The sequence below is a fragment of the Peromyscus leucopus genome, chromosome 10 (assembly GCF_004664715.2).
Source record: "Peromyscus leucopus breed LL Stock chromosome 10, UCI_PerLeu_2.1, whole genome shotgun sequence".
NCBI lineage: Eukaryota > Metazoa > Chordata > Mammalia > Rodentia > Cricetidae > Peromyscus > Peromyscus leucopus.
This window is the reverse complement of record NC_051071.1, coordinates 22,588,427-22,600,270: the sequence shown is the minus strand read 5'-3', so window position 1 is coordinate 22,600,270 and position 11,844 is coordinate 22,588,427. Positions and strand designations below refer to the sequence as shown.

The window sequence follows — 11,844 nt, the reverse complement described above, 5'->3', positions numbered from 1 at the left end:
ATTTTCTGCCCCTGTGGCTCACTCCTCTTGCCACTTGGGAAGCCTGTGTCTTACCCCTTCGAGGAGGCCCACAGTCTTCCTCCCAGACACTGTAGCTCCCAAGGATGCTCCGGAGTTTTATTTTGTGCTTTACTAAGTGGCTTTGAAACGTGGTGAGGCAAGGACCCCCAGCAGGGACACTGCTGCGTCTATGGGATTCAAGTTCCTCCCTCTGTGCTCAGGGTTAAGGATTGCCTGGCCCCCTTCGGGTGTGGCCCAGCTAATCAGAACGAAGATGGGCTCTTTGTAGCGAGTGTGAAGGGTGCCGTGTCGGAGGCTGCAGTCCTGTTCATACGCAGGCACTCCGTGCCTGACACGCCAGGAAGAGGTCTGAGGCGCCCGCCTGCCGTGGAGCGCGGTGCAGGATAATCTCGCTCCAACCTCTGCCCGCTGGCGCGTGCACGCAGGCCAGGATGGAAGGCGCCATCCTAACTTCTGCTGTGAGCAGGTGGGAGGGAAGAGACGCGAGAGGTATTCCATTGGTTGTCTGGGAAAATGAACTGCACCTTCCCCTCACTCGCACAGGATCAACTTTTTCCCACCCCCTAGGGTGGGCATTAGTACTTTGGGGTCTGGCCCCGAACGTGGGAGCCCAGGGGTCCCAGTTCCAGGAACTTGGCTCTCTCTGCACAGGCAGCGGGTGCTCCTAGACACCAGGAAGGGGAAAAAAACAAAAAAAGTGCCTTACAGTGTCCCGTGTCCCTCGAGTCCCTCGACTGGGCGAGCGCGCCTGTGTCGCGACTGCCCGGCTGTCCCGCGCGTGGCGCTGCGGCCGCGAGGCCCCTCCCCCTCCCCGCGGGACCGCACGTGCCGCACCTCTGCGGGTTGAGCGCGGGTCCCGCAGTGGCGCGCCTGAGCCGGGCTAACCCGCGGGCAAAGCTCCGGCCGCGGCATCCCGCGCGGGGCAGCGGCGCGATGCTGCGCTGGAATGAGGAAGCTTGGCGGCGAGGGGAGGGCCCGGGCGCGCTGCGCGCGGGGGTGGCGGCGGCGCGCCGAGCGGGCCCGGCGCGGGCGAGCGGGCTGCAGCCGCCGGCGGCGCCAGCAGGTACGGCCGGTGCCCGCCGCGGCCCGGCGACCCTCGGCGGCCGGGCCCGAACCCCGCGCGACTGCAAACTTTGTGCGCGCGGCCCGGCGGGTCGCGGAGTTGCGATCTGCTGCGGGACCCGGCGGCGGGTGCGGTGACGGGACGGCGCCTCTCTTTCTCTCTCTCTCTCTATCTGCCCGGCTCCTCGTCCCCGCCGGTGTCACGAAGCCGCGAGGTGTACGCGCGGGCCGGGTGGGCTACGGGACAAGCAGAGCGGGAGGCGGGTCGCGTGTGCCACCCCAAAGTTTCCACCGTGCGGGACGAGGGGCGCGCGCTCCGGGCGGCCGCAGGTGGCGGCGCGGTGAGCCCCGGCCAGGTGCGCTGCCCGCGGGCGGCGCTGTAGCGCGGGACGGCCGGGCTGCCCGGGGCTCCAAGCCCGGTCGGAGCCGCGGGGGGCGGGGAGTGTGGCGAGAAATGGGGAACAATGCGAGTGAGCAACTTGAGGAAGTCATTGTGAAAGAAAGCTGGGAATTGCTCCGCGGCCAACTTAGGAGGGCACTCTAACAAGTGCTTGCGCGGCCGCGCCCCGGCCGGCGACAGCGGCAGCCCGGCGCAGTGCAGCCCATCCCGGGACACTCGGCCGTGGCAGGCGGAGACCCAGTAGGTCCCGCGGGGTGCAGGAGCCCCAGATCCCCGGCTGCTCTTCGCGCCCCAGGATCAGTCTTGGCCCCCCAAAGCGCGGCGCACAAATCCACGTGAGTGTTTTCAAATTGAATTTCAGTAGGAAAACTTGGGGTAACTGGTGGATTTTTTTTTTTTTAATTAGAAGTAGAAAAGAAAGGAAAGTCATTCGAAATCCATAGTGTCGGTGTCGCTCACGCCTATCTCTTCCTTTCTGAGGACTGAGAGCTTTAACTAAAGCCTTCCTCCGCCTTTCTAGGCTGGGGCAAGCAGGTGAGAGATCAGGCCAGCCTGAGGCACTTCTGAGTAGTAGCCTGGAGTCCCACGAAGAGCATGCCCTGCTCATGTTTAGGCTTATGTGGACAGATCTAGCGAGATCACAGAAACAAACATTTCCAACGTCGTGAGTAAAGACTTTCCTTATTTTTGGTGCGAGAACTATTTGCTCTACTGGTAAGATCCAGTCTGAGTTTGCTTTGTGCAAAACAAATGATCTGGGTATTGAAAACGTACTTTGCTCATCGCAGTGTGTGATCCCCAGGTCATGCAACTATCAAAGGCAGACCCTGTTATCAAATAGGCTTCAGGACGCTTGCAATTTATTTGAAGTGTTTTTTTTTTTTAATTGCCAAGCATCACTAGTGATTCCCAAGGTTATGAGCCTTTGATTTCCTTCTAATTTGGAAACTCAGGATATGTCATCCGGTGACCCAAAGAGGTACCAATTCAAAAGGTCTGAGCCAGAAACAGTTTCCATTTTCTCTTGGGCTGGAGCCCACACAGAGTGAATTTTAACGTGCGGTTTGCTCAAGTTACCCACGGGCAATTTCTCTCCCTGCTGCAGACAACGTTTTCCCATCTTTGAGCTGCCTTGTTTGAAACTTCCGGAACCAAAGTGGTGTTAGGGAAATAGCTCTTTACTGGTCCAACCTACCTGTAGAAGAAAATTTAAAACGTTAGAAATGCATAAAATTTACAATATTTTTCATAGACATTGAAATGCTTTTAACGATTAGTTCCTTTTGGTTATGAATGCAGATGGGGATGGAATCTGTAAGAAAATCCCAGAGCCTGCCTGCCTTAGTTTCTTTGTTTGACGACATTTGTTCTATGAGATTAATTAAATTCATTCAAATTTTTTCTAGGAGATTTTTAAAGTAAAAATTTAAACATCATTCATATTATGGTAGCATGTGTCAAAATGGTTTCAGGGACAAATCAGATTATTTGGGATGTGACTCAAAATTTAAACGGGGACAAATATCCATGACAAAAGATTCATCTGCTTGCATTGGATCGGCACCCTGTAATGCACAGAACATGTTGAGGATGTAAAGTGGGGACATCCATATAAAAGACAGTGGAGTATTTTACAGACTATACAATTAGTTTTTATAAAAAACATGTGTAATTTCATATATTTCCCCACAAACATACATGCTTGTTCCTCTTTATCGGAGAAAAAAAAAAAATGTGCTTCCCGGACTTAGAATCCACCAGAGCTGATGATGGCCAAAATGTCTTAAGTCTAATAGCTTTGGTTTTTTGTTGTTGTTGTTAATGGTGATAATTGAAACCCAGAGTTAAGAAAGTCCAGAGAACTTGTTTGTTTAATTTATTGGTGTTTTAACCAATGAATTGGGCCAAACTCCAAGTATCCACCCCCCACCCCCAAATTTAGGAGCATCATAACAAAAATAGCCTCCCATGCAGACGCTGGTTGCTAATAAAAGTGTGGGAGTGGGTTGTTTGACTCTCTTGAGAAGTTTGTGTACTGTGTCCTAAAGAGAAAGCAAATGGTGGTTTTCTTGCAGCCTTTCCATTGCTGAAAAATGAAGATCACAGTGAATTTATTGACCAAAAAAAAGCTCTAAAGCCCAGGAGAGCCATAGGCCCCTCGCGTTTTCTACTTCACTAGATGCTGAGTGTAAGGATAATGTGTCTTTGGTTTGAGGAAGTTTTTCCCTTTTTTCGAATTTGTGTGTTTCGTATTGAGTTAATGTAACATCACATTGTTCATGAAAATGTCAGAACTTCTGAAATCCGAGGTGGATCGTGTGCGCGTGCACACGCGTGCGGGGCGCGTACGTGCGAGTGTGCGTACGTGTGTGGCATACCAGGATTGCTTATATTAATATATACAGGAAATAAGTTACACATGTACATATGTACACCTGCCTGCACATGCACACATCACACACACTGTGTGGAGTGAGACAGGCTTGAGAGTGTCAATGAAAGAAGTTATAACATTTACACACGCCTGACATGAGAGGTAAATTTCCTTTCATCTTATTTATTTTTTACTTTTTTAATATAAAACAAAAATGGTTTCTTTGTAATGGCAAATTTGGGCATAGATAATGTTAGTTTTATAATATTAGGTAATTTTGAGTGGTTGCCAAATTTTGCACATTCATGGACTGCTGCTGCGGTTAGTCAAGATTCGTCAAGACTAGTGTGAGTAGCGGTCTGTCCTCTCTAATATTTGACATTTCAAAACAATCTCTCTATAAAATTGGTGGTATGTGCTGTGTTCTAAGGAGAGCGATGTAAGTGGATTCAGCCTCAGGAGGCAAACCAGGAGCCCCTGGGTTCCTTGGGAACAGTCAGCTTCCCATGCTGGTTTTTAAGACGGGCAAATATTTAGGAATACTGTGGTTCCTCCTTTTAGCCGAAGCTGGTGCTCTGACTAGAAACGTAGGAACAAGACTGTTCTCTTTTGCAGCTCTCTCAGGCTGCTTCGTTTCATAGGTTCACTGTGTGAGCATTGCATTTTACAGGAAAACACATGAAATGTAAATGCAACAAGTGATCCCCCCTGGGAATACAGGGAGAGAAACAGAAATCCATTTCACATCTTGAAAGAGATCCTGGTTTCTGCTCAAAAATGGCACATGCATTTTTTTTTAGAGGTTTTAGAGTCGTTGAGTGTCAAAGAATTAGCATTAAACACACACAAAAAAAATGCAGATGAGGGAGGAGCTTTGGGGAAGTGGGGTTTTGTTAGAATCTTGGGTCTAAATAAAACCATATTAACAGTAGCAAAACTATTTCACTGTGGTGCTAATCCGATGCTCACGCTGGTGTTCTTCAATATAACCCACTGCTTCTTCACCTCCCTTTCAGTGTAAAGCATGGCTTCATCCCTCAAGTTACTTTGTCCCACTGCTGGAATATATGTTCCTGTTCTTAGAATCTCGGTGCCATCTCTCTGATACAGCCTTTAGCTCTGGATGATAATATAACAGTTATTCTTAAGACATGTGTAAGCATGTTTGCATGCAGTACTACATGTTATAAGTGCACCATACCAGCCAGCAAAACACAATTTGCCAATACTTTCTAAGGGAAGAAATGGATGTTTGCCCTGGTTTGGGGCTAGCCTACTGATGCTTCATGAGAGTCCCCAAGGGACACAGGTGGCTGAGGCACAATCTAAAGACAACTGGCAAATTATTTTCATTGGCATTTTCCCATTTTCATATTTGGCTGTGGTAAATAAGTGGATGCCAGTGTGTCTTCAGCCAATGGTGATCAACTGTTTAAAAAAAAAAAAAATGTCGGAAAGTCCAAGTCTCAGGCATGTAGGCCATTGATCTTCTTTTGCAACCCTGTCCCGGCTGCTTTTCTCCCGTGGCCATGTCTTGCTGGGGGAAGTCACAATTCCTGTTGACTAAAAGAACACCCCCTTTCCACCCTATGTCTGACAAATCAGACATCCGAATGATTTCTGAACTCATTTTGGTTAGGACAGGAAGCATAGGTCCCTTCCTGTGTGTGCTTCCCTGAGAGAAAACTAGCTTCCCTCCTCCTTTGCATACTTGGCAGCTGGTTCCACCTTTCTCTGAGCCCCAGTGGTGTGTGAAGGCAGCAGGGGGACCTTGGAAGAAGAGGAAGAGGGATCTGAGGCCCAGCCAGGGACCAGGGTCCTTCCCAAGTGGCTACTCAGAGGGCACTCAGACCAAGTCTGGATTTGTGTGGGAGAGAGAGGCAGCTCTTACTTCGCCTTGGGGAGGCTCAAGCTTGTTGGTGAGTGTCACATGGTTTGGCTTCTCCTTGTGCTTGCTTGGCTTGAACTAGCCAGTGTTCTTTCCATCTCCTGCTGGGGTTTTTGGTGAGCCCCTCCCCGGCACCCCTGCCCAGCTCTCTGTCTTGGGGTGATGGAAGGCATCATTAGGCTCCATCTGTGTGTTCTGCTCTCAAGTTAGCCCTGTGCTCCACCTCCTGACGGCTTGTGGCATGGGGCCGCGGCTTAATGAATTGCTTAAAATGGGCCCTAATTAGAGCAAAAGAGCTTTCTTCATATTTCCTCAGTCAAGGGTGCAGTGATACGTTTTTCTTCGGAAAGCAGCTCACCTCTGCAGCAAACCTGACACTTGCCACCATTTTCAAAACAGAAGTTTAAGATGATGGGTGGAGAGTTAGATGTAACGGACTACAGAGTCTGAAGAGAAACCCGGCACTGTCTCTCCAGCTGTCGTCTGTTTTCCTTTCCTTCCCACGTTCTCTTCCCCTTCTCGTTCTTTCTTTTTTTCCCCCCTGTGGTAGGTGATATTTTGACTAAACTATTGAAACAATCAATTACCGAAGAGTGTTCTTCAAAGTCTTTATATGTATCAAGTAGATGTATGTGTGTGTGTGTGTGTGTGTGTGTGTGTGTGTTGTGCTTTTTAGGCTAGACACTGATTCTGCGCTTTATGTCATTTTCTGTTGTGCTCAAACTGTTGGAAGATGAACAGTGCAGTTTGGAGCAAACTTTTGCCAAAGCTAGGCATTCAGTGAAAACCCACTAAGCAGGTTTTGATTATTTTCTGTTGTATCGCGTTTTTCACTGGTAGATTTGGAGCACATAGAATTCCCTAAGATAGTTCCTTCAACCTAATGGGGACAATGTTGAATTTAGCAACTTTAAGAGATGTGAGTGTGAGGAGCTGACCTTTTCTAAGCTTACCTGAGGCACTCTGAAATGTGCCCCAGGGCTCTTAATGGAAACTAGAGAAAGCCATCGACCCCCTAGTGCCAGCCTCACTTTTAGGCTGAAAAAAAAAGTGACCTTTTCTCCCTTGTTTGTGCTGAGTTTTGTGTAGAGTAGAAAATTAAAGTGATATTCAGAGAGACCTGTTGTTAAAACAGGAAAACTGTGTATCTTACTTCATCAAATGAAAATCAGCTGCTAATTGTCTCGGGTCCTTAAAGCAGAGGTTGTTCGTTACTTACTTTTTAAACCATGGTTTGGAAAGTTCTAGCTCTTTTCCACCAGGAGGTTGTATGTTTGTTTGACTGAATTTGAAGGATGTTCACTTTTATTAAAGGTGTATGGTATTTTTTCAAAGTAATGAACTTTTCGGAAAACGACTTAAACTATTGAAAACTCATTGTCCCTGTCTCTTGGGAGGGTGCAGAACAGTCCCAGCAGGCATTAAAACTCAGTTTCCCTATGTTTGGCTCTCCAAAGGGCCAGGGCTTTTTCTGCCCGATTATAAATAGACACGCCGATTTTTCTAACTATACAAATGAGGAAGCTGTATGGTTCCATGGGGTTCAGCTGATGACCCTTCTGGGTTTGCAATGAGGACCTTGTAGGCTGAAGGTGAAGGATTATAAAATCCATCCAAGCCGGGCAGTGGTGACGCACGCCTTTAATCCCAGCACTCAGGAGGCCTAGGCAGGTGGATCTCTGTGAGTTCAAGGCCAGCCTGGTCTACAGCACGAGATCCAGGACAGGCACCAAAACTACGCAGAGAAACTCTGTCTCGGGAAAAAAAAAAAAATCCATCCACATAGCCTGGGTTGGGTGAGCACATTACACATGGGTCGCAATCTTGTTCCTGGTGTGTGGTGTGGGTGTGAATGTCTTGAGGATGCTCCCTGTCTGGGTCAGGGGACACTGCTACTGAGACATATCGTACAATGAAATTAAAAAAAAAATGTAGACATTCCCTAGGATCTCGCTAGGAAGCCAGTGCAGATAGTCAAGTGGTGGTTTTTTTGTTTTTTTTTTTTCTGTCATTGTTCAGTTTGTTGCCTGTAGTTGTTACCAAATAACTGGTTTTCCCTCTGCTGACACAACAAGTGCTTGCTTACCCCACCAGAAGCTGGATGAGCAAGGTAACTTTCCAAACCACCAAAGCCTTTAAAAGATCCTGGTGTGATTGAGGGAACTCAGTTTTTGAATCTGAGTTACAATACTGTGGACATAGTTTTGAAATGAGAGCGAATTATTTATTAACACTTTAATAATTTTTATGAAAAAGTTGCTTCACTTTAAGAGATGATGGGGGATGGTTTTTGCGGGTGCTGTCAGTAAAACTATCATCAATTCCAGTACTTTGGGGAAAATGGCCGCAGAATCCATGTGGCCCACCCTAATTGAGTGACAGCAAGCAGGACATCAGTAATTTGTCCTCCTCTTTGGAGCAAAGACTAGATACTCCTTATTATGTCTGAGGTATGCCAAAATGGACTTTGGTGTTTCAAAGAGAAAGAGAATGTGTGTGTCACAATGAGTTCAGTGATAGTCCTGACCTTAAACAGGAACAGTGTCCCATTTTGTTGAGATAAGTAAAATGAAAAGCAACATGTGCTAGCACCTAGGAAGTACATCCCAGTATCATCAGTGAATGAGCCAGGGCTGAGTGCCTTTTCAGTTACGTTTGGTAAGTCTACATGTAAGGACTCCTGGACAATGGGATACTCCTATGAAGATCTTCATGGTTTGACTTTTTTTAGGCCTAGATAAAATAAAGCCAAATAAACTGACCCAGGCCCCTTTTAACCAAAGTAGAGTCGCCCTGTAGAAACACCAGCATCAGAGGTGCATCTTTCTTAATGTTAGGGGTATACAAGTGTTTCCCTCCATCAGACACAGTCTAAAGTTGGATAGTCAAGTGTCCATTGGATAGGATTTACTTGCATATCTATACAATTTCACTGCCAATAGTCACGATGAAATATTATATTTGTTGTAGCACCACATTCCTTTGCCAAATAAAAAAATACAAATGTTGTAAGTTTGTACTTACCTCTTTTAAAATAAACAAGTAGGAACTTGGGAGAACAGGGCTCTGCTGTCTCTTTATAGCAATTACAAGCTATCAGCACTTTGGGAATTATCTGTGTACGGAATCAGTCTTGTGGAAGCCGTTGCTGTATTTTAAAGATAGAAATCTCGTTGGTGCTGCGTTTCCCTTCTCTCACACTGCTCCTGGCCATGCATAACAGTCTTCCACAGGAGGAGACAAAAATGTTTCTAAACTGACTCTCTTTTCCCTTAAGTGGTGAAGTGGGGAAAGCTGCTTACATCTGAGGAAGCTCCTTAAGCAGGGGCCAGTGTTGATGGTCCAAATCAAAAAGCATGTTAATTGTGGCTGCATGTCTCCCCTCCGTTGCTGTGAGTAGGTGGCCCATGTTTTGGATAGACAGGAAACCCAGTTTTGTCGTGTGAGCATGGCTTGCCTGATCGGGGGAGAGCCAAGGGAACACTGACTGTCATGTCAGGACATTTGTGGACCTCTTGTCCCCAATTCCATTGTCTACATTTTAGTCTTTCTTGTGTAAGATCTACCACCTTTTCTCTTTCTTCCTCTAGCCTGGGGGTTCACCCTCACCGTTGCCCAGGCTAACCTGAAACTCATAGATTCATATGTAGCCTAGACACTCTCAAACTCGTGTGCCTCTTTGAAAGTCCTGAGATTACAAGTGTAATAGAAAATGGTGGGAAGTCACAGAACAGGTGCTCGGTCATGGCTTTTTACTAGGAAGTGTTCTTTATTTTCTTCTCTCTCTCTCTCTCTCTCTCTCTCTCTCTCTCTCTCTCTCTCTCTCTCTCTCTCCTCTCTCCTGTCTCTCAGAGGTGTATGTGTGTGTGCGCATATGTTCATATGTGTACGCACAGCTGTGTGTGAAGGCCAGAGCTCAAAACGGAGACTGTCTCTCTCAGTCTCTCCCGCCATGTTTCCAGGCCAGAGTCTGTCCCTGACTGGCTCGATGGCTTGGCCACCTGGCCTCCCAGACCCTTTGTCCCCACCTCCCAACACTGGAATCGCAGTTGCCACGCTAGGCTTTCTCTGTGGGTTTCTGATATTACACCCGGGCCCCCATGCTTGCCTGGCAAGCACTTCCCTGCCTAAGGCATCCCCTTCGCCCCGTGCTGTATCTATGAAGGACTTCCTCATTTCCCTTCGACCCTTCTCCTTTTGCATATCAGTTTCTGCCCACAGAGGGAAAAATGCGCATCCAGGGCTGCACATCTGAGCGATGTGCCCTGGAGAAGAAGGTTCACAGAACACGCTACTGGAGCCTTCCGCAGCTGAGCTGGCTGTGGGAGGAGGGGCGTGGCGAACGCTAAATTGGATTCCTATGCTCCTGTTTAAATCTTGTTTTTCATTGTTATTTGCACTAGCAAAGCTCTGGGAAGTAATCACGAAAAAAAAATGTGTAGATTGGCAGCTAATTTTTGATAAGATGAAAAGAGTCAGAGATGAAATAGGAGTGCTCGGAAGTTTTTATGTTCTCCCAACCTGCTTTGTCAAAATCATTTCGCAAACCTGGAAGGTCTCTGACTAGATACAAAGATTTGCATATTGCTGGCCTTTCTTTTGGAGCATTCCTTTTGAAAAACACAGCATAATTCACAGTGATACGACAAATTTGCAAAAAATTAAAACCTTCAGTGAACAGAAAATGAAAAAACATGCCTCTCACAAAATAATGTGTTTTATTATAGAGGTCTGTGACCTAGGCATTTTTGATAGGTTGTAGTCTTAGACCCACCCCATCCCACCCCCACAGTCACACACACACACACACACACACACACACACACACACACACAATTACTTAACTGTCTTCAGAGCAAGTACTGCTGAGTTATTTAAGTAGCTAGTCCCAAGTATCCCTGGAGCAGCTTCACCAGCAAGAAAGAAAACCACTGGGCACATGTGTGTAACTGCACAACCAGATTGTGCTGCAGAAGTTCTGTTCTGAAGAAGCTGTCTTGGTTTCAGGCTATTGCAAAGGGCAAGTTTATATTGTGGCCAAACATAAGGGGCACCTTGCATTGTCTGTCAGACATTTGGATCATGTTGCCACTGAGTTATGTTTACGGAGTTCTTAGAGCAGGAAGAGCAGGAAGTAGATATTGTCACCAGTGACCTCAGAACTCAGCTCTGCTGTTAGTTGGATGTAGCCTTGGGCAGGCTACTCATGCTTTGTGACTCTGCTCTCGGCCTCAGTCTTCTCTTCTGTGAAATGGAGATGAAAAAGCAGGTCTCCCTGACAAATAGGCATTGGATGCTAGCTCTGTGCTGGACTCTGAGCCAGGCTGCCCAGTAAAATGCTGGGCAAGGCAAGGAGGGTCTCACAGTCTCAGGAAGGTTAACAGGTTCACCTCTCAAACACCTCCCCTGTAATGAGCTGCGTAAAAGGTAACCTGTGCTCTTCCATTTCCTGCTGTAGACCAGGTCCTCAAGGATCCTTGTGGTGCCGTATCACTGCACAGAGAGATAGCAAGGCAGTTTCAGGAGCGTGGAGGGCATTTGCCTTAAAAACAAACACAGCAGTTAGTGTGCAGTGTTTTTTTTAATTTCAGGAGACATTCTCAAAGCTTGTGGAAGAATAGCGCAGGCGGAGTGACAGGCTGATTTCTACTGACCGTCGCTGCTGCCTGCAGGAGGCTTTGCAGGCCATGTGCTTAGCAGTTCTCTGATAGCCAGACTGCTTGACTAACCTGAAAAGAAAGACATTTGTGGTTTCTGACTGGCATCTGGTTTTCCATTTTGATTTAATAGATCTAGGCTCACTCAGCGTGAGAAAATTCTGGAAAAGACACTTGGCTATGATGTCAGGCACCACGGGGAGAGTTGCTTGCTGAAGGAAGATCTGCCAGCGCCCGTTGGGGACACCTGTGCTCCTGGGCGCTAGTAAGCCCTCCTCTGGGCCTTGCAAGTTAGAAATGGGCCAGCACTAAGGAACACCTGGCCAGCCCGCTTACCTGGAGGCAGCAATTGCCCGGGCTGTTGGATGCTTCTCCCGGGAGCCAGCCAGGTTCCAGCCTGGTGGCAGTGGCCTCTGTGGCAAGAGGAAAGGTCCTGGTTTCC

General features: G+C 47.6%; 1 protein-coding gene across 19 annotated transcripts in view; it reads left to right on the top strand.

The window, feature by feature from the left end:
• Nucleotides 1-282: 282 nt before the first annotated feature.
• The window catches only part of Ikzf1 (IKAROS family zinc finger 1), a 96,180-nt gene continuing 84,618 nt past the window's right edge, over nucleotides 283-11,844 (top strand). For 5 of the 19 annotated variants that reach the window (XM_037208989.1, XM_037208986.1, XM_037208976.1 and 2 more), the window contains exon 1: nucleotides 1,038-1,084. Coding sequence is in view for 1 of the 19 variants with exons in the window: in XM_037208975.1 (XP_037064870.1) it covers nucleotides 453-510 (58 nt within the window). In the remaining 18 variants the exon portion in view is untranslated. Of the gene's footprint in view, nucleotides 511-1,036; nucleotides 1,085-1,129; nucleotides 1,213-1,446; nucleotides 1,819-1,954; nucleotides 2,148-5,503; nucleotides 5,777-11,844 lie in introns of those variants that run through there. The other 14 variants (XM_037208984.1, XM_037208979.1, XM_037208973.1 and 11 more) reach the window with 10 other exon arrangements.